The sequence below is a fragment of the Hydra vulgaris genome, chromosome 12 (genome assembly GCF_038396675.1).
Source record: "Hydra vulgaris chromosome 12, alternate assembly HydraT2T_AEP".
NCBI classification, from domain to species: Eukaryota; Metazoa; Cnidaria; class Hydrozoa; order Anthoathecata; family Hydridae; genus Hydra; species Hydra vulgaris.
This window is the reverse complement of record NC_088931.1, coordinates 10,177,646-10,205,000: the sequence shown is the minus strand read 5'-3', so window position 1 is coordinate 10,205,000 and position 27,355 is coordinate 10,177,646. Positions and strand designations below refer to the sequence as shown.

Here is a 27,355-nt window from a genome sequence, read left to right as displayed (position 1 = left end):
CTTTCTATTTAAAGAATTAAATAGTAAATTTATTATTTAATTCTTTAAATAGTAAAGTTCGGGTAAGTTAAAAAATTCTTCTGGGTTTCAAAAAAAAATTGAAAGCGCTTTCAATTTTTTTTTTGATCAAAAAAAAGTTAAATGTTCAGTTTCAATTGGTGACTTTGTCGCAAAATTTTTTGCGATTTTAAAGTTTTAATAAACCCACAAGCAAAAATTTATATATAAAATGCCAGCTCATATTTTGCGTTATCAATTGTTTATCAATAACTTTCAATAAAGTTGAAATTAGTTAAATCTACTATTGTGTTTATAATTTGTAATGTTTGATTAGTATTTTTTCTACTATTGTTATATCTATTTACTATTTACACAATACTATTTACTTTTTGTTATGTAAAAATAACAGACATTTGATACATAACATTATGTAAAAATGTTAAGCCACGTTATGTAAAAGTACGTCCGTTACGTCTCGTTATGTAAACATGATATGTAACAGTTTTGTAATATTAGATCTCATTACATAAAAATGTTACGTCTTGTCACGTGTGATTAATGAACATTTTGCATGTATTGTACCTGGTTTTGTTATGTAACGAAACTTAAAAATGTTATATGGGAAGATAGTTTATGTAGCAACACTCTGCGCATGTTTTACAGAGAAAAAAAAACAAAAAACATTCAGAATGTTTTTATTTATAAAAACAAAAACATTCAGTATGTTTGTTTTTTAAAAACATTCAGAATGTTTGTTTTTAAAAACATTCAGATTGTTTGTTTTTAAAAACATTCAGAATGTTTGTTTTTAAAAACATTCTAGTCTTTTAATTTGCACTTATGAGGTTTTTTAAAAAATACAATAAATATAATTAGTTTCCTCAATCAAATTGGTGCGTTTTGTTATAGCTGACCTTAATTTTGTCAAATTAGATGTTATAAAGTAGTTAAATGTAGTTTTTTATAAGTATATACATATATAAAAACAGCACACATTTGATGTTATAAAAAAACAGGAAGCCCCTGCGGCTTCAGTGCATACATTGATTATCTTATAACCTGCTACTGCATAGGAGTGCTGCTACATCAATTGAGGGTTAAGCATGGGGCAGTTCTTTCATTATTCTTTGTTTTTTTCCTTTTTTTCTGAAAAATTAAAGTGCATATTTTTACAATAGCGCAAAAATGATATTAGGAATTACATATGGATACATGAGTAAAGTATATATGTGTATATATATATATATATATATATATATATATATATATATATATATATATATATATATATATATTAGGATGTCCCAAAAAACAACATTTTTGAAAATTATCTGCTCTCACCCCATAAATGTGTTCTATCTCATACAAAAACACTAGGTTAAAAATTTTTTTGAATAAAAAATATTTTAAGGGGTCCCTCAAGAGCCTCTAATATTTAATGGGTCCCTAACATTTTCAACCTGGTACTCAAATGAAGCGAAATTATATAAAAATTTTAAAAATAATATTCATTTTGAAAAAATTTAAACTTTTTAAAAAAATTTTAAACAAAATTATCATAAAAAATGCATTTTTTTCATTTTTTGTTAAAAAACGTAATTTTTAATGTAATTAAACCATAAATAACAATTTTTTTTCGAAGTAATTATTATTTTTAAAATTTTTATATAATTTCGCTTTACATGAGTACCAGGTTGACATATTTTTGAAAAACTTTTTTTTTGAAAATATTAGTGACCCATTAAATATACAAGGGTCTTGAGGGACCCCTTAAAAATTTTTCCTAAAAAATCAGTCCTTGGGATAAGAAAAAATGAGGTCTGAGCTTAATCAATAAAAAATAACTTGCTGACCTTAATCTGTTAGAGGTTGGTATCAGGTCAATAAAAAAAAAATTTGGTATAAAGGTTTTATCATAAAACATAAAAACAAAGTCGGTAATTTTTTGCCAACTGAATGGCAATCCTAATTTGATTTCCACCACGTCCCTGGTAGTACCGCGCTCAACTTGTTTCTTTGCGCAGCGGCTTTGTTCGTTAAGGTTCGTGTTTCGGAGTTATAGAGTTGAGAGAGGGTGATAACCACAAGTAGCCTCCTCATCTGTAGTGGCCTTCTCAGCTTTGGGGAGGTTAATACAAAAAAAAAAAAAAAAAAAAATTCCTGATGGCTGATATATATATATATATATATATATATATATATATGTGTATGTATGTATATATATATATATACATACATACATATATATACATATACATATATATATATATATATATATATATATATATGTATATATATATATATATGTATATATATATATATATATATATATATATATATATATATATATATATATATATATATATATATATATATATTTATATATATATATATGTATATATATAAAATTAAAAATAAATAGTTTACGGTGACATACTATTTATTAAACTTATTAGAATTTTATTAATTTACGATATTTCAGCTCATATATTTGGAGCCATTTTCAAACTAAAATCCATTACAAAAATTTGTTATTTACAATAATCATATCATTGCTGTGTAAAAAGAATCTATTAAATGTATAAAAATATAATAATGTATGATATCTATTTAATATATAAAATGTATGAATCTATTAAACATATAAAAGATATAATGTATAAAAGAATCTATTAAAATTCAAGAACAACTTGGTAACTGTACATTATCCAATATTGATCCCACTAATCAGTTTTTTTGTCTTATTCAAGGAACACTAAGTAAACTAAAAAAAAATTAAAAAAATAGACAAAAGAATATACAACAGTATCTATCCTTCTGATGCTATACCACCTTGATTATACAATTGCATTAAAGCTCATAAAAGTGATATAGATTACCCAATGTAAATTATAGTCTCAACTATTGGTACACCCCCAGATAAATTATTGCAGCACTTTATATAGCTTATACAACCTACGCTTAATAAAAACTAATGCAGAGCAAAAAATTCATCATCTTTTGTATTAGAAGCAAAAGAATGGACAAATGAAGAAAATGAGGTTCAGTTAAATGATATGTTAATGACTGCCATGTACATTTTTCTAACTCAGATAAAGCAAAATTGTTTTGACACTTTTAAATTCTCAAGACAAAACTATTCACTACACATGGGAATACCAAAATAATCAAGATCAACTTAATTTCTTATATATTTGCATTTTAACTAATCATACAACTCTCAAATACAACTTTTTTATGTACCGCAAGAATGCAATAACGAATGTAAAACTGCAATCGTGTTTATCATTATATATTGCAATAGGGATATTTAAAGATTTTCTTGCAAGTGCTTGTAAATTATGACTAGTGACTATATAGAAAAAGAAATTGAGTTTCTAACTAACATTTTTACGGAAAATGGATATTCTCAGTGACAACTTCTAGACATTGTAAAACATTACAAACCATCCCAACCAAAATATTGCCAACAAATTAATACAAATAGTACCATAATACTTTTATGGGTTCCTATATTAAACCTTATTCTAAGACATGAGTTTCAAAAAGTTGGCAAAAAAATCAGTTTTTCGTTTTGGAAAATCTTTAACTAACATATTATGTTATAATAAATCAAAGCTACCACCAAACAGTTACCTGGGTATTTATTAGGGTGGCCTTTAAACAAGATTTTTGAAAAAAATCTGCTTCCAACCCCTAAAAATGTTCTATATAATACATAAACACTAGGTTTAAAAATTTTTCAAAAAAAAAAGGGGTTGCTCAAGACCTTTAAACATCAGGCAGGTTCTATTGAAAAAAAAAATCTTCAAAAGTATGTCAACCCGGTACTCAAAACAAGCGGAATTAAATAAAAATTTAAAAAGCATTACAATAAAAAACATATTACAATAAAAAAACCATATTACAATAAAAAAACTAAAAAAACTTTTAAATCTTGAACTTTTTTATTTAAAGTTAAAGAATTGTAGGTTTTATGCAAAAAATTGTAAAGTAATAATTTTTATAAAAAATAGTTATTATTTTTATAATTTTTATTTAATTTCGCTTTTTTTAAGTACCACGTTACTTTTGAAGATTCTTTTTTCAATAATATTAGGGACTCGCCTTATGTTTAAGGGTCTTGAGCAACTCATTGAAATTTTTTTTTTTCTAAAATTTTTTAGACCGTATGCTATTATATAGAACACATTTAGGGGGTAGGGGCAGATTTTTTTTTAAAATCTTGTTTAATAGGCCACACTAGTTTTTACCACCCTAGTTTTTATGTGGGTGAAAAGATAACATCACAAATAGCTGAACATCAAAAAAACGCAACTAAAGCAAACTGGAAACCAATTTTTTTTTTAAATTAAAAAAAACTTTTATAATATTACGCAGCAATCACATCATTATTGTAAATAACAAATTTTTGTAATGTATTCTAGTTTGATAAGGCTCCAACTATATGAGCCAAAATATCACATTTAAAATTAATATTATTTATTATAATAAGAAATTAAAATTTCTTGATACTATTAAGATGTCATTAAAATATTCATATATATATATATATAATTATATATATATATATATATATATATATATATATATATATATATATATATATATATATATATATATATATGTATATATGTATATATATATAGATACATAGATACATACATACATACATACATACATACCTACATACATACATACATACATACATACCTACATACATACATACATACATGCATATATATATATATATACATATATATATATATATATATATATATATATATATATATATATATATATATATATATATATATATATATATATGTATATGTATATATGTATATATATATAGATACATAGATACATACATACATACATACATACATACATACCTACATACATACATACATACATACATACCTACATACATACATACATACATGCATATATATATATATATATGTATACATATATATATATATATATATATATATATATATATATATATATATATATATATTATAATAGTTAAATAGTTAAGTTAATAAATAATATTATCAATCAAAAATCAACTCATTATCGATTATAAAAATGAATATTGTTAATAATGTATATTTTCTTATCAATAATATTAAAATCCTAGTAAACATCTTGCAATTCAGTTGATTTGATTTGATTCAGATGACATAGATTTGCAAGGTATGTTTCCAACAGGTGGACCTAATTCTCTTTTAAAGAGATTATAAATAGTTGTTGCATATTCAATATATCTTACCAAGAACAAAAGCTAGTGACTAATTGACCTTGTCAAACCCTCTTTGTTCCTCTTTTTCTCATGGAAAAAAACCCTTTTTTATGGCAAGGAATCATATATGTTGCCATATCTGTGGCAGTTCTTCCAATGATGCCATTTCTCTTTTAGACAAGGTGCAAAAACGCATTGTAAAGTTGGACCTGCTATTGCAACTAATCTCCAGCCATTATCACATTGTTGTAATGTTGCTTTGCTTTCTCTTTTCTATAAATACTATAATGGGAACTGCTCTAAAGTGCTAGCATCTCTTCTGCCTTCTACTAAAATTTATTCTCATTATCTCAAAAATTTCTATTTGTCTAGATTTTTTCCTTGAACATCAGTTCTTTGGAATTTTCTTCCTTCATCTTTTTTTCCTGATGCATATAAACTGCAATCTTTTAAGTTGTCTGTCAATTATAATCTTACTCTATAAACTTCTTCTTTTCTCTTCCAGTAACTTCCAACTCTAATAGTGCTTGCTTGCAGCTTTGTTGGAAGTGAAGATAGTGAAAAAATAAATTAAAAAAGTGATGGAAAGAGGAGTGATAAAAAGGTCAGCAACACAAAAGAATTTTTGAAAAAAATTCTAATTAAAGAAAAAATTTTATTTTGTATAACTGTAAGATATGAAAATCAAATAAATGCTTACATGGTAACTACTGAGAAAGCTAAAACCTCAACAGGTTATCAAGAGTTCGGAAACATCATAGATGTTTGTAAAACACCTCAAATATTTAATGGGGATTGTTTAAAACAAGTCATTAGAAAAGTTAAAAAAAACCCGCTAATAAACACCTAAAAGATAGTCAATCAATTGATTTGTTAAGTATTATATTTATGTTACAACCCAAAATATTTAAAACTGTTCTTTTTGTTCCAACCTTTTTTCTGAAAAAAGCCAACTAGGCTTAATATTTTAACAGCTTTGTACTGGTTAAAACATAAAATCGTAATGTAACATAAATCTTGCTTCTCTTTATCTGTTAAAAATAATTTGCTAATAATGCTATGAACATTTTATAAAATACCTAACAAATTTAAACAAAAATTATTACAAAATATCTGCAAGAGCTGAACAAAAAACAATTTTTTAATTCAAGATAAACATAATTTTGTTTCTAATCAATCTTTTTAAGCCTATACACCATAATCTACAAATTGTTTATCAATCTTTTTAAGCATATACACCATAATCTTTTCATAACCAACCTTTTTAAGCCTATACACCATAATCTACAAAAAAAGTAATAAAAGTAATTTTCCTTATAAAAGTTTATGAATCAATGAAAAATTGTTATCATTTTACATTTTGGAGTTCTTTGTTTTTACATTTATGAATATGGAAATTATCAGCTGATATTACCATCAAAATTACCAATTTTTTGCTTTCACATTTAATTGTGCCATTGCAGTGGTTAGAGTTCTGGCTAAGAACCAGGAGGTCAGAGGTTCCACACTGGCTCTAGCTTAAAAGCAACATTGGTAAGGAGGGGAGTATGAACTCGCAGTGGTTAGAGTTCTGGCTAAGAACCAGGAGGTCAGAGGTTCCACACTGGCTCTAGCTTAAAAGCAACATTGGTAAGGAAGGGAGTATGAACTTCTTTAAATGCTCTTTCATGTTAATTTTTGATAAGACCATAAAGACTTAAATACATAATAATCACAAAAATAAAGAAAAAATTACATTATGAATTTTTTCTGTTTTTTAAAATCTAATTCTTTGTTTTACTATAAAGTCAAACGCTACATTTAAAAATGTGGAATGGCCATTTTAAAGCAAAAATATGTAGGGGAGACTGGGGCTAGTTGTCTCTGTTTTCACTCTATGAGCTCTTTAGCCCTAACAACAAAATGTTTTGTAAATATTAAAGCGCAGTCATAAAAAGTATGACTTTAGGTAACATGTTTATAACTTGCATTCATCATAAAAAAATTTTCTTAGAGCCCTTCTGAGGCCTCAAAAAAAAAAAAAGTTAGGTTACTTTCCCCATCCCAGGGTGAGTTGGCGCAAACAATAAAAATGATTATTAATGTACTATTAAGTACAAAATTTATAGAAATTTTTTTATTATTTATTTTAGCGACAATTTTAGGCCAAAAATTTAATATTACTTTTCGCTGGTACTAAAGATTAGAAACAGCCAGAACAGTAGCCCACTTTTTATCTGTAAAAAAAAAAACCTAAAAAAATTTTTTCAATTTTTTTTTTGTAAAATAATTTTTTCAATACTGCTCATGGGGTAAGTTGGCTTACCCCATGAACATGAACGAAAAATTTAAAAAAAATTAAAAATTAATTTTATAAAAATATATATTTTTTTCCATAGTAAATGCTATGAGCCAACTTACCCCATGAAAATTTCGCTAACTTACCCCAAAAGCCTTTTTTTCAATAAACAGTCTATAGGTCCTGAAATGCGGCAACTATTGAAAAAAAGTCTGATTGGAAATAGTAAACCAATTGTGACTGGAGTTTTTACAATAATTTTTTCATACGACTAATAATTTCCTTTATAAAGTAAAAAGGAAGCGATGTTGCAAAAGTTACATTTTTGTGCAAAAAATACATAAATACATCTACGATGCGCATGCGCGAATCCTAACAATGCTAAAGTGAATGATGAAATGGTCAATTAGGAAGGTTCTGTGTAATTTTTGTCACTTTCTGGTGAAAGGTTCTGAAAATAAATGCAGTTTATCAACTTACCCATGCTGCCAACTTGCCCCGGTCACCCCTAATGTTATTATGATTATTTTCAATAAAACAAAAAAACAAAAAAAAGGTACCTTTTATTTCAATAGACTCTTCACTTTTGTCTGCACAAAAAGTATACCTATTTATAATACTTTGTACCTATAAAAGTAAAAACAAAATTTTGAACAAGAAAACCCTATTTTGATAGCTACAGCAACTACTGTAAAACTGTAAGATAATTATGATTTATATTATTTATTATAAGTTGATGACTTGTTAAAAGCAGCAATTTTTTTTTCTTAATAACTTTTTAAACTGAAAATACTAGCAGACATAAAATACTCAATAAAAAATTTAGAACTTCGATTTTTATTTTACTTTTAATGTTATTTGTTTTAATATTATATTACATTTATTTAGAAAAACTGGTAACAGTTTTTCCATTAACTTGTTGATGCAAAATCTTTGCAAAATAACAGCAAATGTAAACTCAACCTTTCCTTGGTATGGACAGCTATGTATGATAGAATATTGAAATTATATAAAAATATGGAATATGAAAATGAGCAAATACTCTAAATAAAACATTTTTTATCAATTTTTTTTTTATAAAAGTTAATAATAATTTTTTTAAGTTTATGTAAATTAGTTAATACTTTTTAGAGGCATCTAAAACTATAAACAATTCAAAAAATTTTAAATAAAAAGATCACCACACCTTTTGTGAGGTTCCTGAAAAGGTGATGTTGGTTTTTTCAATTAACCTTAATTACCCTTAATCTAGCTTGGATTTTTTATGAGAGAAAAGTGAAATAGAAATCACATCTTATACCTGTAAAAAAATAGAAGCGCAGTAAATTTAACTAATCTCAAGATAATAACTGTAAAACAAATAAAACAATAACTAAAGATGTGCAAAATATTATGCATGCCTTTAGCCAATATATAAAAACATGCAATGACTGAATACAGGTTTACTGAACTTTCTAACAACCTAATTTAAGTTTGAATTTTTTCTATTAATTTTTCTATTAAGAAACACAAAATAGTTTTCTATAAAATATGAGTTAGCCAATATTCTTTGCTGAAGGAATATGAACCAATATTAACCTTCCTTAAAAATTGCAATTCAACTATAATAAGTGAATAAGTGGCTTTGCAATACTTTTCTTTTGCAATACTTTTCTTTTGCAATACTTTTCTTTTGCTAAGCAGTATAGTAACAGTTTAAGTATTTTTTTGCTAAGCAGAATATGTGGCTTTTGGATCCTTCTTTTTTTTTTCAAATAAACAAATAAACCTACAATATCACATAACATTAATTTCCAAAATTAATCGCTTATTAATAACTTTTAATCTATTTTTTTTTTAATAATAAGTATTGAATTTACAATGTATTAAATTTATTATCTATTATCAGACTCAAAAACTTTTAGATGATTTTATTCTCCAGACCAACTTTAAATCTTCAGATGATTTTACTCTTCAGACCAACTTTAAATTCAGAGTTTGAATTTAGAGTTTTAATTCAAGTTTCAGAATAAGAGAATTTTTGATAAAGTTGCTTAGAGCAAGTTAAACATGGAACAATTCATACATATAAGAAAAGTTAATATATAAGATGTCTGAAACATTAAACTGCTGAAAAAAAACATTTATAACACAAAGCAATAGTAAAAAAACAGAATCTCTTTTAAATTTAAAAAAGTTTATGAATGCATCTTAAGCGTGATAAAATTCAGTCTATTTACACTGTCTATGGTACATGCCCTCATTTGAGAAAACTAAAACAAACTTATTTTGCTAACCTTAATACATCTACTTATAAATAAATTTTTGTGGAGAATATTTTAAATATTTTAATTTAAAATAATGTTTTTAAAAACAATAGTAGAAAAAAGCTCAGAACTGTGAAAGAATCCCAATTTGCAATTTTACTCCTGATTTTTGACTATTATGGATAAATAAGCCTATTTTTAAAAACCAATGAAATTTTCATAATTGGCATCAAATACAGTTCAGTGAATAGCTAAAACCACTAATAGTTTAACATCAAATATAAATACAAATATAAATTTAACATATAAAAAAAAGGCTTTTTTTTAAAAAAATTCATTTTAAAATTATGAAATATAACACTTATAATATGCAAACAGAATCAAAACTCTTACCAACATCGATCTATAAGCAGTTCTAAAAAACGTCTTTTTATTTTTGATACCATAAAATATATTCCTATTTGAGTTGTTAAATGCAGCACTTATCATATCAACTATAAGCAATATAAATATTACATTGAATATATAAGAAACAAATCAGAAATATTATTATATATAAGATATATAATTATAATAATCAAAACTAAAATAATTTGATAAAGGTAAATTAAAAATATCAATTAAGGGCATTGACAAAATATGATATAGGCTAATTTTGACATTTTTAAATTAAAACTTCAAAACTCAAAAACAAAATATTATTACTATACTCACAACTATTAAAATTTTTAATAGATATAAACAATTTTTAATAGATATAAACAATTTTTAATAGATATAAACAATTTTTAATAGATATAAACAATTTTTAATAGATATAAACAATTTTTAATAGATATAAACAATTTTTAATAGATATAAACAATTTTTAATAGATATAAACAATTTTTAATAGATATAAACAATTTTTAATAGAGAATATAACTTTTGTTTACTACTGTTTTAGTATGTTTTGACTACACTAATTATACAGTAGTACACACTTGCACAACTTCAATACAATAAACTTAAATGATAGAGTAGGAAAAGAAAAAGTAAAAAAACTTGTTTGGATGAAAATCTTTTCAATATTGAAGCTATTTTTATGTAAGCTTCAAAATAAGACATTTTCTGTTAAAAAAACATTTTATTATTCTATAAAATCAAAAATTATTACTTTTACATAAAATTATTAGTTTTTGAAATTTTTATATAATTTTGCTTAATTTAGATCCAGATTGATCAATTTTAACTATTAATTATTCAAAGGGTCACTTAAATTGTAAAAACTTTATTTTTACAATTTAAGGTTCCCTATAAATAATTAAGGATGCTGAGCTACACAGAAAAGTAATTAGATAATTTTTAAAAAACATTTTTAAAATGATTGTTTTAATTGCCACCCAAGAAGTTAGTACATGACGAACTGTGATCAGTTATTGAGAACCAATTAGAATAAATAACTGAATCTAAATCTTACCTTGTTGCATTAAAATATCTCAAATCCTACTTGTTTGGTAAAAATTTGAATGTGGATCATAGATACTTATTTGGGCAATAAAGATATATCTGTCATTTTTTTCTTTAGTTTTTCTTTTTTTATCTCAAAGAGTGATTTAACTACTGCTTTAACTACTGTTTTGTCGAAGTTTTTATATTTCAAATGAAAAATACAGTAGTGGTAATGAACATTAAAAAAGGTCATGCCATTGAGTTGATTTCCATTTTTGGTTATGTTAATAGATTTTGAAAGTCTTTCTCAATCCTAACCTTCAAAACATCTTGTTAAATGTGTATACTGTATGTAGAAACAAGTTGAGGATAAAGTACACTAAAAGCACCATTTTCAGTGGCAAATAATGAATTTGAACTTGGAAATCTTGAATGAGAGCCTAGTGTTCTACCACTAGTATATGTGCTCTAACACTAGTAATGCATTAACTGATAAATAATAATAGTCTAGCACTGCATCCAAAACTCCTAGGAGCTGTTTAGGTGATATTTTGAGTGCATTTCTTTATCTGGTATATTTATTTATCTGGTATGGCCTTACCAGTATTGCTAGAGCAATCCAGTTATGACCAATTGAGCTATGTAGACATTAGTGCATAAGGAAGCCCATCCTTGTTGTGCGTAACTGATTAAATTTTGATTTGAAATAATTTAGGGAAGTGACTGTTACAGTATCATTATCAAGTGAGTTCTAGCGGTTGACCAGACGTTCTGAGAAGAAATTTGTTGAAGACAGTTTACTAATTTTTAATGGTAAAAGAATTATTTTTTTAGCAATGTCATGTTGATACTTCTAAGCTCATTATCACTTAGTTTTCAACTTTTAGTTGACCTTTTTTAACTGTTAGTTGACCTGGTTTAATCCTTTTCTGTAAACTACTACTGCTTCTTCTGATTAACTTAATGCTTTATTCCTTCAGTCTGTTTATTTTTAAGTGTTAGATATTTGCTAATAGAGAAAAATATAATTCAAAGCTTTTAAAGAAAGACACAATGAACGTTCAAAAATGAGTTGGATACAAAATAATTCCTAATACCGCCTTAAATTTCTGGAACACATATCTGTTACAAATGTTGACCTAATTTAGTTATTTGATTGTAACTGCCTAAGATCTAGTTTAAAAAATTGAATTACTTTCTTAAATAATTTTAACTAATTGTCACCCTAACCAGGGTTAATATACTTTTTTTATATATAAAAAAAAATTTTAAAGTGCACTATAAAAAATTTTGCTGCATTATTAGCATTATCAAGCTCAAATCTTTTTTTTTTATTATTTATTATTATTTAAGTTTTTAACCTGAAATTAAATTAAGAAGTAAAATTAAAAGTTTTTTTTAATGAATTTATGAACAACAACAAAAAACAAAAAAGCAAAAAAAAAAAACAAGTACATACAAAATAAAAAAAATTTTCAAAAACTTAATTTTATATAACTGTTTATAACTTTTTTTACTCACAAGGATTCAAAAAATAGTTTCATTTTAATTATAAACAATGTTTAAAGCTTAAAATTTATTTATTGGTTTATAAATTTAAAGACCATATTAGTACGTAAGTCACTGATTAATCCTTGTTGATAACTATGAAACTCAGTATGACTAAAAACCACATATGACACTTTTGTGCATAATACCGCAACACCGCAATACACTGTGATTTTCTCGCTCGAAACAAAACTTCTTTTTTTTTGGAAATTTATTTATTAACCTGAATTCAACCCATCTTACAAAAATTTTATATCCATTTTTATAAAATATATATATATATATATATTTTTTTTGTTATTCACCTCCTCAAGGCCAAGAAGGCCACTACAGATGAGGAGGCTACTTAATAGTGGTTATAACCCTTTCTCAACTCTATAACTCCGAAACACAAACCTCGACAAACAAGACCGCTGCGCGGAGAAACAAGTTGAAATTAAAATAATTAAAAACTATTAATAAAAAGAAACCACATAATTGCCATAGAATGTTCTAGAACTTTCTGCACCAATATTACACTCCTCCTTGGTTCTTAAGGATCATACAAATAATAATCATCGTATTTTAGGAACATGCATCATTCTTGAGTACTTAGTGGCAACGGCACTTCTGTTTATTGGAATCCACTTTCAGCTTTACCAATTGTTTGTAGCGCATTTCCTTGACTTGTCTCCAAAACGCTTTTAAATTGCTTAACATGGTTTTCTGCGTTATCATGACCACTGTCTGTGTTCATTTCTACTTCGACTTTAGGAATATTGCATGTTCGAGCGTCAATTCGATATTAGATATGTTTTACGTGACACAGAACGTCATTTACTTCTACAACTTGTTTCAAAATATTTCCAGTTAGTTTTGCTGCCTGCCACTTAGTATGGTACTTTGCATTTGGTGATTTCAACCAAACGTTATCACCATTTATAAAACATTCTGTTTATGTCAGCTTTTGCTGAATGATTATCTTTTCTCAATCCTTTCACATTAGTTCAATACCTGTATACTTTCTCCACCAGGCTTGCATTGTTTTTGTTGGCTAAGACATTGTACCAATATACTGATTCTAGTATTAAAAGTTTTGGATCTTTCTGCAATTCTCTTAATTGTATTAAGTTTTTTTTGACAAATTTTCTTCAGAAAAATAAGCAGCACAAAACCTAACTTCCCAACCTATCTATATCCATATCTATATCCTACTCTAGATTTGTTGATTACCCTACTCTAGATTTGTTGATTACCCTACTCTAGATTTGTTGATTACCCTACTCAAGATTTGTTGATTACCCTACTCTAGATTTGTTGATTACCCTACTCTAGATTTGTTGATTACCCTACTCTAGATTTGTTGATTACCCTACTCTAGATTTGTTGATTACCCTACTCTAGATTTGTTGATTACCCTACTCTAGATTTGTTGATTACCCTACTCTAGATTTGTTGATTACCCTACTCTAGATTTGTTGATTACCCTACTCTAGATTTGTTGATTACCCTACTCTAGATTTGTTGATTACCCTACTCTAGATTTGTTGATTACCCTACTCTAGATTTGTTGATTACCCTACTCTAGATTTGTTGATTACCCTACTCAAGATTTGTTGATTACCCTACTCTAGATTTGTTGATTACCCTACTCTAGATTTGTTGATTACCCTACTCTAGATTTGTTGATTACCCTACTCTAGATTTGTTGATTACCCTACTCTAGATTTGTTGATTACCCTACTCTAGATTTGTTGATTACCCTACTCAAGATTTGTTGATTACCCTACTCTAGATTTGTTGATTACCCTACTCTAGATTTGTTGATTACCCTACTCTAGATTTGTTGATTACCCTACTCTAGATTTGTTGATTACCCTACTCTAGATTTGTTGATTACCCTACTCTAGATTTGTTGATTACCCTACTCTAGATTTGTTGATTACCCTACTCTAGATTTGTTGATTACCCTACTCTAGATTTGTTGATTACCCTACTCTAGATTTGTTGATTACCCTACTCTAGATTTGTTGATTACCCTACTCTAGATTTGTTGATTACCCTACTCTAGATTTGTTGATTACCCTACTCTAGATTTGTTGATTACCCTACTCTAGATTTGTTGATTACCCTACTCTAGATTTGTTGATTACCCTACTCTAGATTTGTTGATTACCCTACTCTAGATTTGTTGATTACCCTACTCTAGATTTGTTGATTACCCTACTCTAGATTTGTTGATTACCCTACTCTAGATTTGTTGATTACCCTACTCTAGATTTGTTGATTACCCTACTCTAGATTTGTTGATTACCCTACTCTAGATTTGTTGATTACCCTACTCTAGATTTGTTGATTACCCTACTCTAGATTTGTTGATTACCCTACTCTAGATTTGTTGATTACCCTACTCTAGATTTGTTGATTACCCTACTCTAGATTTGTTGATTACCCTACTCTAGATTTGTTGATTACCCTACTCTAGATTTGTTGATTACCCTACTCTAGATTTGTTGATTACCCTACTCTAGATTTGTTGATTACCCTACTCTAGATTTGTTGATTACCCTACTCTAGATTTGTTGATTACCCTACTCTAGATTTGTTGATTACCCTACTCTAGATTTGTTGATTACCCTACTCTAGATTTGTTGATTACCCTACTCTAGATTTGTTGATTACCCTACTCTAGATTTGTTGATTACCCTACTCTAGATTTGTTGATTACCCTACTCTAGATTTGTTGATTACCCTACTCTAGATTTGTTGATTACCCTACTCTAGATTTGTTGATTACCCTACTCTAGATTTGTTGATTACCCTACTCTAGATTTGTTGATTACCCTACTCTAGATTTGTTGATTACCCTACTCTAGATTTGTTGATTACCCTACTCTAGATTTGTTGATTACCCTACTCTAGATTTGTTGATTACCCTACTCTAGATTTGTTGATTACCCTACTCTAGATTTGTTGATTACCCTACTCTAGATTTGTTGATTACCCTACTCTAGATTTGTTGATTACCCTACTCTAGATTTGTTGATTACCCTACTCTAGATTTGTTGATTACCCTACTCTAGATTTGTTGATTACCCTACTCTAGATTTGTTGATTACCCTACTCTAGATTTGTTGATTACCCTACTCTAGATTTGTTGATTACCCTACTCTAGATTTGTTGATTACCCTACTCTAGATTTGTTGATTACCCTACTCTAGATTTGTTGATTACCCTACTCTAGATTTGTTGATTACCCTACTCTAGATTTGTTGATTACCCTACTCTAGATTTGTTGATTACCCTACTCTAGATTTGTTGATTACCCTACTCTAGATTTGTTGATTACCCTACTCTAGATTTGTTGATTACCCTACTCTAGATTTGTTGATTACCCTACTCTAGATTTGTTGATTACCCTACTCTAGATTTGTTGATTACCCTACTCTAGATTTGTTGATTACCCTACTCTAGATTTGTTGATTACCCTACTCTAGATTTGTTGATTACCCTACTCTAGATTTGTTGATTACCCTACTCTAGATTTGTTGATTACCCTACTCTAGATTTGTTGATTACCCTACTCTAGATTTGTTGATTACCCTACTCTAGATTTGTTGATTACCCTACTCTAGATTTGTTGATTACCCTACTCTAGATTTGTTGATTACCCTACTCTAGATTTGTTGATTACCCTACTCTAGATTTGTTGATTACCCTACTCTAGATTTGTTGATTACCCTACTCTAGATTTGTTGATTACCCTACTCTAGATTTGTTGATTACCCTACTCTAGATTTGTTGATTACCCTACTCTAGATTTGTTGATTACCCTACTCTAGATTTGTTGATTACCCTACTCTAGATTTGTTGATTACCCTACTCTAGATTTGTTGATTACCCTACTCTAGATTTGTTGATTACCCTACTCTAGATTTGTTGATTACCCTACTCTAGATTTGTTGATTACCCTACTCTAGATTTGTTGATTACCCTACTCTAGATTTGTTGATTACCCTACTCTAGATTTGTTGATTACCCTACTCTAGATTTGTTGATTACCCTACTCTAGATTTGTTGATTACCCTACTCTAGATTTGTTGATTACCCTACTCTAGATTTGTTGATTACCCTACTCTAGATTTGTTGATTACCCTACTCTAGATTTGTTGATTACCCTACTCTAGATTTGTTGATTACCCTACTCTAGATTTGTTGATTACCCTACTCTAGATTTGTTGATTACCCTACTCTAGATTTGTTGATTACCCTACTCTAGATTTGTTGATTACCCTACTCTAGATTTGTTGATTACCCTACTCTAGATTTGTTGATTACCCTACTCTAGATTTGTTGATTACCCTACTCTAGATTTGTTGATTACCCTACTCTAGATTTGTTGATTACCCTACTCTAGATTTGTTGATTACCCTACTCTAGATTTGTTGATTACCCTACTCTAGATTTGTTGATTACCCTACTCTAGATTTGTTGATTACCCTACTCTAGATTTGTTGATTACCCTACTCTAGATTTGTTGATTACCCTACTCTAGATTTGTTGATTACCCTACTCTAGATTTGTTGATTACCCTACTCTAGATTTGTTGATTACCCTACTCTAGATTTGTTGATTACCCTACTCTAGATTTGTTGATTACCCTACTCTAGATTTGTTGATTACCCTACTCTAGATTTGTTGATTACCCTACTCTAGATTTGTTGATTACCCTACTCTAGATTTGTTGATTACCCTACTCTAGATTTGTTGATTACCCTACTCTAGATTTGTTGATTACCCTACTCTAGATTTGTTGATTACCCTACTCTAGATTTGTTGATTACCCTACTCTAGATTTGTTGATTACCCTACTCTAGATTTGTTGATTACCCTACTCTAGATTTGTTGATTACCCTACTCTAGATTTGTTGATTACCCTACTCTAGATTTGTTGATTACCCTACTCTAGATTTGTTGATTACCCTACTCTAGATTTGTTGATTACCCTACTCTAGATTTGTTGATTACCCTACTCTAGATTTGTTGATTACCCTACTCTAGATTTGTTGATTACCCTACTCTAGATTTGTTGATTACCCTACTCTAGATTTGTTGATTACCCTACTCTAGATTTGTTGATTACCCTACTCTAGATTTGTTGATTACCCTACTCTAGATTTGTTGATTACCCTACTCTAGATTTGTTGATTACCCTACTCTAGATTTGTTGATTACCCTACTCTAGATTTGTTGATTACCCTACTCTAGATTTGTTGATTACCCTACTCTAGATTTGTTGATTACCCTACTCTAGATTTGTTGATTACCCTACTCTAGATTTGTTGATTACCCTACTCTAGATTTGTTGATTACCCTACTCTAGATTTGTTGATTACCCTACTCTAGATTTGTTGATTACCCTACTCTAGATTTGTTGATTACCCTACTCTAGATTTGTTGATTACCCTACTCTAGATTTGTTGATTACCCTACTCTAGATTTGTTGATTACCCTACTCTAGATTTGTTGATTACCCTACTCTAGATTTGTTGATTACCCTACTCTAGATTTGTTGATTACCCTACTCTAGATTTGTTGATTACCCTACTCTAGATTTGTTGATTACCCTACTCTAGATTTGTTGATTACCCTACTCTAGATTTGTTGATTACCCTACTCTAGATTTGTTGATTACCCTACTCTAGATTTGTTGATTACCCTACTCTAGATTTGTTGATTACCCTACTCTAGATTTGTTGATTACCCTACTCTAGATTTGTTGATTACCCTACTCTAGATTTGTTGATTACCCTACTCTAGATTTGTTGATTACCCTACTCTAGATTTGTTGATTACCCTACTCTAGATTTGTTGATTACCCTACTCTAGATTTGTTGATTACCCTACTCTAGATTTGTTGATTACCCTACTCTAGATTTGTTGATTACCCTACTCTAGATTTGTTGATTACCCTACTCTAGATTTGTTGATTACCCTACTCTAGATTTGTTGATTACCCTACTCTAGATTTGTTGATTACCCTACTCTAGATTTGTTGATTACCCTACTCTAGATTTGTTGATTACCCTACTCTAGATTTGTTGATTACCCTACTCTAGATTTGTTGATTACCCTACTCTAGATTTGTTGATTACCCTACTCTAGATTTGTTGATTACCCTACTCTAGATTTGTTGATTACCCTACTCTAGATTTGTTGATTACCCTACTCTAGATTTGTTGATTACCCTACTCTAGATTTGTTGATTACCCTACTCTAGATTTGTTGATTACCCTACTCTAGATTTGTTGATTACCCTACTCTAGATTTGTTGATTACCCTACTCTAGATTTGTTGATTACCCTACTCTAGATTTGTTGATTACCCTACTCTAGATTTGTTGATTACCCTACTCTAGATTTGTTGATTACCCTACTCTAGATTTGTTGATTACCCTACTCTAGATTTGTTGATTACCCTACTCTAGATTTGTTGATTACCCTACTCTAGATTTGTTGATTACCCTACTCTAGATTTGTTGATTACCCTACTCTAGATTTGTTGATTACCCTACTCTAGATTTGTTGATTACCCTACTCTAGATTTGTTGATTACCCTACTCTAGATTTGTTGATTACCCTACTCTAGATTTGTTGATTACCCTACTCTAGATTTGTTGATTACCCTACTCTAGATTTGTTGATTACCCTACTCTAGATTTGTTGATTACCCTACTCTAGATTTGTTGATTACCCTACTCTAGATTTGTTGATTACCCTACTCTAGATTTGTTGATTACCCTACTCTAGATTTGTTGATTACCCTACTCTAGATTTGTTGATTACCCTACTCTAGATTTGTTGATTACCCTACTCTAGATTTGTTGATTACCCTACTCTAGATTTGTTGATTACCCTACTCTAGATTTGTTGATTACCCTACTCTAGATTTGTTGATTACCCTACTCTAGATTTGTTGATTACCCTACTCTAGATTTGTTGATTACCCTACTCTAGATTTGTTGATTACCCTACTCTAGATTTGTTGATTACCCTACTCTAGATTTGTTGATTACCCTACTCTAGATTTGTTGATTACCCTACTCTAGATTTGTTGATTACCCTACTCTAGATTTGTTGATTACCCTACTCTAGATTTGTTGATTACCCTACTCTAGATTTGTTGATTACCCTACTCTAGATTTGTTGATTACCCTACTCTAGATTTGTTGATTACCCTACTCTAGATTTGTTGATTACCCTACTCTAGATTTGTTGATTACCCTACTCTAGATTTGTTGATTACCCTACTCTAGATTTGTTGATTACCCTACTCTAGATTTGTTGATTACCCTACTCTAGATTTGTTGATTACCCTACTCTAGATTTGTTGATTACCCTACTCTAGATTTGTTGATTACCCTACTCTAGATTTGTTGATTACCCTACTCTAGATTTGTTGATTACCCTACTCTAGATTTGTTGATTACCCTACTCTAGATTTGTTGATTACCCTACTCTAGATTTGTTGATTACCCTACTCTAGATTTGTTGATTACCCTACTCTAGATTTGTTGATTACCCTACTCTAGATTTGTTGATTACCCTACTCTAGATTTGTTGATTACCCTACTCTAGATTTGTTGATTACCCTACTCTAGATTTGTTGATTACCCTACTCTAGATTTGTTGATTACCCTACTCTAGATTTGTTGATTACCCTACTCTAGATTTGTTGATTACCCTACTCTAGATTTGTTGATTACCCTACTCTAGATTTGTTGATTACCCTACTCTAGATTTGTTGATTACCCTACTCTAGATTTGTTGATTACCCTACTCTAGATTTGTTGATTACCCTACTCTAGATTTGTTGATTACCCTACTCTAGATTTGTTGATTACCCTACTCTAGATTTGTTGATTACCCTACTCTAGATTTGTTGATTACCCTACTCTAGATTTGTTGATTACCCTACTCTAGATTTGTTGATTACCCTACTCTAGATTTGTTGATTACCCTACTCTAGATTTGTTGATTACCCTACTCTAGATTTGTTGATTACCCTACTCTAGATTTGTTGATTACCCTACTCTAGATTTGTTGATTACCCTACTCTAGATTTGTTGATTACCCTACTCTAGATTTGTTGATTACCCTACTCTAGATTTGTTGATTACCCTACTCTAGATTTGTTGATTACCCTACTCTAGATTTGTTGATTACCCTACTCTAGATTTGTTGATTACCCTACTCTAGATTTGTTGATTACCCTACTCTAGATTTGTTGATTACCCTACTCTAGATTTGTTGATTACCCTACTCTAGATTTGTTGATTACCCTACTCTAGATTTGTTGATTACCCTACTCTAGATTTGTTGATTACCCTACTCTAGATTTGTTGATTACCCTACTCTAGATTTGTTGATTACCCTACTCTAGATTTGTTGATTACCCTACTCTAGATTTGTTGATTACCCTACTCTAGATTTGTTGATTACCCTACTCTAGATTTGTTGATTACCCTACTCTAGATTTGTTGATTACCCTACTCTAGATTTGTTGATTACCCTACTCTAGATTTGTTGATTACCCTACTCTAGATTTGTTGATTACCCTACTCTAGATTTGTTGATTACCCTACTCTAGATTTGTTGATTACCCTACTCTAGATTTGTTGATTACCCTACTCTAGATTTGTTGATTACCCTACTCTAGATTTGTTGATTACCCTACTCTAGATTTGTTGATTACCCTACTCTAGATTTGTTGATTACCCTACTCTAGATTTGTTGATTACCCTACTCTAGATTTGTTGATTACCCTACTCTAGATTTGTTGATTACCCTACTCTAGATTTGTTGATTACCCTACTCTAGATTTGTTGATTACCCTACTCTAGATTTGTTGATTACCCTACTCTAGATTTGTTGATTACCCTACTCTAGATTTGTTGATTACCCTACTCTAGATTTGTTGATTACCCTACTCTAGATTTGTTGATTACCCTACTCTAGATTTGTTGATTACCCTACTCTAGATTTGTTGATTACCCTACTCTAGATTTGTTGATTACCCTACTCTAGATTTGTTGATTACCCTACTCTAGATTTGTTGATTACCCTACTCTAGATTTGTTGATTACCCTACTCTAGATTTGTTGATTACCCTACTCTAGATTTGTTGATTACCCTACTCTAGATTTGTTGATTACCCTACTCTAGATTTGTTGATTACCCTACTCTAGATTTGTTGATTACCCTACTCTAGATTTGTTGATTACCCTACTCTAGATTTGTTGATTACCCTACTCTAGATTTGTTGATTACCCTACTCTAGATTTGTTGATTACCCTACTCTAGATTTGTTGATTACCCTACTCTAGATTTGTTGATTACCCTACTCTAGATTTGTTGATTACCCTACTCTAGATTTGTTGATTACCCTACTCTAGATTTGTTGATTACCCTACTCTAGATTTGTTGATTACCCTACTCTAGATTTGTTGATTACCCTACTCTAGATTTGTTGATTACCCTACTCTAGATTTGTTGATTACCCTACTCTAGATTTGTTGATTACCCTACTCTAGATTTGTTGATTACCCTACTCTAGATTTGTTGATTACCCTACTCTAGATTTGTTGATTACCCTACTCTAGATTTGTTGATTACCCTACTCTAGATTTGTTGATTACCCTACTCTAGATTTGTTGATTACCCTACTCTAGATTTGTTGATTACCCTACTCTAGATTTGTTGATTACCCTACTCTAGATTTGTTGATTACCCTACTCTAGATTTGTTGATTACCCTACTCTAGATTTGTTGATTACCCTACTCTAGATTTGTTGATTACCCTACTCTAGATTTGTTGATTACCCTACTCTAGATTTGTTGATTACCCTACTCTAGATTTGTTGATTACCCTACTCTAGATTTGTTGATTACCCTACTCTAGATTTGTTGATTACCCTACTCTAGATTTGTTGATTACCCTACTCTAGATTTGTTGATTACCCTACTCTAGATTTGTTGATTACCCTACTCTAGATTTGTTGATTACCCTACTCTAGATTTGTTGATTACCCTACTCTAGATTTGTTGATTACCCTACTCTAGATTTGTTGATTACCCTACTCTAGATTTGTTGATTACCCTACTCTAGATTTGTTGATTACCCTACTCTAGATTTGTTGATTACCCTACTCTAGATTTGTTGATTACCCTACTCTAGATTTGTTGATTACCCTACTCTAGATTTGTTGATTACCCTACTCTAGATTTGTTGATTACCCTACTCTAGATTTGTTGATTACCCTACTCTAGATTTGTTGATTACCCTACTCTAGATTTGTTGATTACCCTACTCTAGATTTGTTGATTACCCTACTCTAGATTTGTTGATTACCCTACTCTAGATTTGTTGATTACCCTACTCTAGATTTGTTGATTACCCTACTCTAGATTTGTTGATTACCCTACTCTAGATTTGTTGATTACCCTACTCTAGATTTGTTGATTACCCTACTCTAGATTTGTTGATTACCCTACTCTAGATTTGTTGATTACCCTACTCTAGATTTGTTGATTACCCTACTCTAGATTTGTTGATTACCCTACTCTAGATTTGTTGATTACCCTACTCTAGATTTGTTGATTACCCTACTCTAGATTTGTTGATTACCCTACTCTAGATTTGTTGACTACCCTACTCTAGATTTGTTGAATACCCTACTCTAGATTTGTTGATTACCCTACTCTAGATTTGTTGATTACCCTACTCTAGATTTGTTGATTACCCTACTCTAGATTTGTTGATTACCCTACTCTAGATTTGTTGATTACCCTACTCTAGATTTGTTGATTACCCTACTCTAGATTTGTTGATTACCCTACTCTAGATTTGTTGAATACCCTACTCTAAATTTGTTGATTACCCTACTCCAGATTTGTTGATTATCCTACTCTAGATTTGTTGATTATCCTACTCTAGATTTGTTGATTACCCTACTCTAGATTTGTTGATTACCCTACTCTAGATTTGTTGATTACCCTACTCTAGATTTGTTGATTACCCTACTCTAGATTTGTTGATTACCCTACTCTAGATTTGTTGATTACCCTACTCTAGATTTGTTGATTACCCTACTCTAGATTTGTTGATTACCCTACTCTAGATTTGTTGATTACCCTACTCTAGATTTGTTGATTACCCTACTCTAGATTTGTTGATTACCCTACTCTAGATTTGTTGATTAACCTACTCTAGATTTGTTGATTATCTTACTCTAGATTTGTTGATTATCTTACTCTAGATTTGTTGATTACCCTACTCTAGATTTGTTGATTACCCTACTCTAGATTTGTTGATTATCCTACTCTAGATTTGTTGATTATCCTACTCTAGATTTGTTGATTATCCTACTCTAGACTTGTTGATTATCCTACTCAAGATTTGTTGATTACCCTACTCTAGATTTGTTGATTATCCTACTCTAGATTTGTTGATTACCCTACTCTAGATTTGTTGATTACCCTACTCTAGATTTGTTGATTACCCTACTCTAGATTTGTTGATTACCCTACTCTAGATTTGTTGATTACCCTACTCTAGATTTGTTGATTACCCTACTCTAGATTTGTTGATTACCCTACTCTAGATTTGTTGATTACCCTACTCTAGATTTGTTGATTACCCTACTCTAGATTTGTTGATTACCCTACTCTAGATTTGTTGATTACCCTACTCTAGATTTGTTGATTACCCTACTCTAGATTTGTTGATTACCCTACTCTAGATTTGTTGATTACCCTACTCTAGATTTGTTGATTACCCTACTCTAGATTTGTTGATTACCCTACTCTAGATTTGTTGATTACCCTACTCTAGATTTGTTGATTACCCTACTCTAGATTTGTTGATTACCCTACTCTAGATTTGTTGATTACCCTACTCTAGATTTGTTGATTACCCTACTCTAGATTTGTTGATTACCCTACTCTAGATTTGTTGATTACCCTACTCTAGATTTGTTGATTACCCTACTCTAGATTTGTTGATTACCCTACTCTAGATTTGTTGATTACCCTACTCTAGATTTGTTGATTACCCTACTCTAGATTTGTTGATTACCCTACTCTAGATTTGTTGATTACCCTACTCTAGATTTGTTGATTACCCTACTCTAGATTTGTTGATTACCCTACTCTAGATTTGTTGATTACCCTACTCTAGATTTGTTGATTACCCTACTCTAGATTTGTTGATTACCCTACTCTAGATTTGTTGATTACCCTACTCTAGATTTGTTGATTACCCTACTCTAGATTTGTTGATTACCCTACTCTAGATTTGTTGATTACCCTACTCTAGATTTGTTGATTACCCTACTCTAGATTTGTTGATTACCCTACTCTAGATTTGTTGATTACCCTACTCTAGATTTGTTGATTATCCTACTCTAGATTTGTTGATTATCCTACTCTAGATTTGTTGATTATCCTACTCTAGATTGTTGATTATCCTACTCTAGATTTGTTGATTATCCTACTCTAGATTTGTTGATTATCCTACTCTAGATTTTAGATCTAAGATTATAGATAAAGTAACACAAAAATTGAAAACATTTAAAAGTGTACAAAGTATACAAACACATACCTACAAATTCTGTTTTAAGATGAAAGAAGCACCTATTTAGTATACTTGAATGTAAATTATGTTCTTCATTTGCCTAGAAAAAGTTAATTATTATTAATTATAAAAACTAATTTTTTGAGAATTTAAATATTTTTATATTATATAATTTAATTTATCTATTATTTTTATACGAAAACATTTTTGCATCACTTTTAACAAATAATAACTTTTAAACAAGTTAACATTGATTTTTTTTTTAAATCTAAATATAATTTTTGCTTTTTTTTTAATAATGGTATGCTAAAACTAATATTTTATTGTTAAATTGAAAAAATTTTTAATTTTAAAGAACTTATTCTTAAAAACTAGATTAAAATGAGTTTTATTAAACACATAATATAGTCAAAAACTAGATTAAAAAATGAGTGTGATTAAACACATAATATAGTCAAAAACTAGATTAAAAAATAAGTGCGATTAAAAACATAATATAGTTAAAAACAGTTTAAAAGTAGTAAAAAATGTGTTATTTGTTTTAAATTGGAAAAAATCATATAAAAAAGAAATGTTTCATAAACACTTCATCAAGAACAATTTTTTTACTAAATCGAAACAAAATTGTCAAAATTCACTTGTTTTTAAATCTTGCTGCATGTTTTGAATGCTCTCTTCTTAAGTTTATTTCAAAATAAAAACAAAAAGACTTTTATATAACAATATTCAACTCAATCATTTTTTTCATAAAGTATCTTTTAATATAAAGTTAACTGCATAAGAGCTGGGTAAAAATATATGAAATCATCCAAAAAAATAATTTTCGACACCCTTACGCCTCAGAATTTGTTTATTTTTACACCAGTTGCAGTCCATATCTAAAAAATAATAACTGCGAAAATTTTAGTTAAAAATACCAATGGGTTCCAGAGATATCGTCACTTGAAATAATGCTGACTCAGCATTTTAGTGATTTTCTGAAGTGACTACAAACCAACTTTGACATACAGTATCATAATGGCTTGGAGAAGTTTCCTAAAATTTGGTACTCTAATAGATTTTAACTTGAGGAATCCAAAAAAAGCACCCTCAAGACTCGATTATCTCAAGAAATGCCTCATTTGTCCAATTTTGTTCAAAATTATTGACTTGTAAATTAGTGATTTTTGGAGGTAAAATAAAGACTGTGGCCCAAAATCCCGAGTAAAAAGTTTAATTGTACAGTGTCTCAAAAAATTATCCGACCAAACACTTTTTTAAATATTTTTCCTAAAAAAAGTGCTGTATTTTTGTAAATTTAGACTTTTTTGGCAAACTCAAGATTAATAAAGATAAAAGAACATGTTTTTAAATAGATTTTCTTTATTTCAATGTAAAATATGAATCACAAAGTTTTCAGTCTTTAAATAAATGAACTTAGGTCGTTTTTTTATTGTCAAAAAAATATTCGACCAAACGCATTATTTGTTCCATAATAAATTGTTATAAAACAAAACAATTATTTTAATACTTTGTTGGGCCTCCCTTTGCTTGGATTACAGCTTCTAGACGTCTAGGCATTGATTCGACTGAAGATTTTGTTTCTTCTGATTGAATCTTTTCCCAGGCCTCTTCAATTGCCACTTTGAGGTTTTCTTTTTTGGAAAATGACCGATCTCCAATTTTTCGGTCTACAATTTCCCACAAATGTTCAATGGGATTAAGGTCCGGTGATTGTGCAGGCCATTCCAAGACTTCAACATTATTTTCAGCAAACCACTCCTTTGTTTTAGTGGCACAATGCTTGGGATCGTTATCTTGCTGAAATGTAAAATCAGATCCTAGCCGAAGTTTTCGAGCAGATGACTTCAAATTTTGCTTTAATATGTGTCTGTATTGCACCTGATCCATTATAGTATCAATAAATTGGAGTTTTCCAACACCCTTCCAAGCCATTGAACCCCATACCATCACGTTACCGCCACCATACTTGACAGTTCCTCTCACGCAGCT

General features: G+C 29.4%; 1 protein-coding gene across 4 annotated transcripts in view; it reads right to left on the bottom strand.

Moving 5' to 3' along the window:
* Positions 1-27,355, bottom strand: part of LOC100197120 (anoctamin-4) — an 82,766-nt gene that overhangs the window by 25,748 nt on the left and 29,663 nt on the right. For all 4 annotated transcript variants that reach the window (XM_065811757.1, XM_065811756.1, XM_065811754.1 and 1 more), the window contains exons 3-5: positions 25,391-25,463; positions 10,166-10,266; positions 8,087-8,153 (exon numbers count right to left, since the gene is read on the bottom strand). In XM_065811757.1, the coding sequence (XP_065667829.1) occupies positions 8,087-8,153; positions 10,166-10,266; positions 25,391-25,463 (241 nt within the window). The remainder of the gene's footprint in view (positions 1-8,086; positions 8,154-10,165; positions 10,267-25,390; positions 25,464-27,355) is intronic.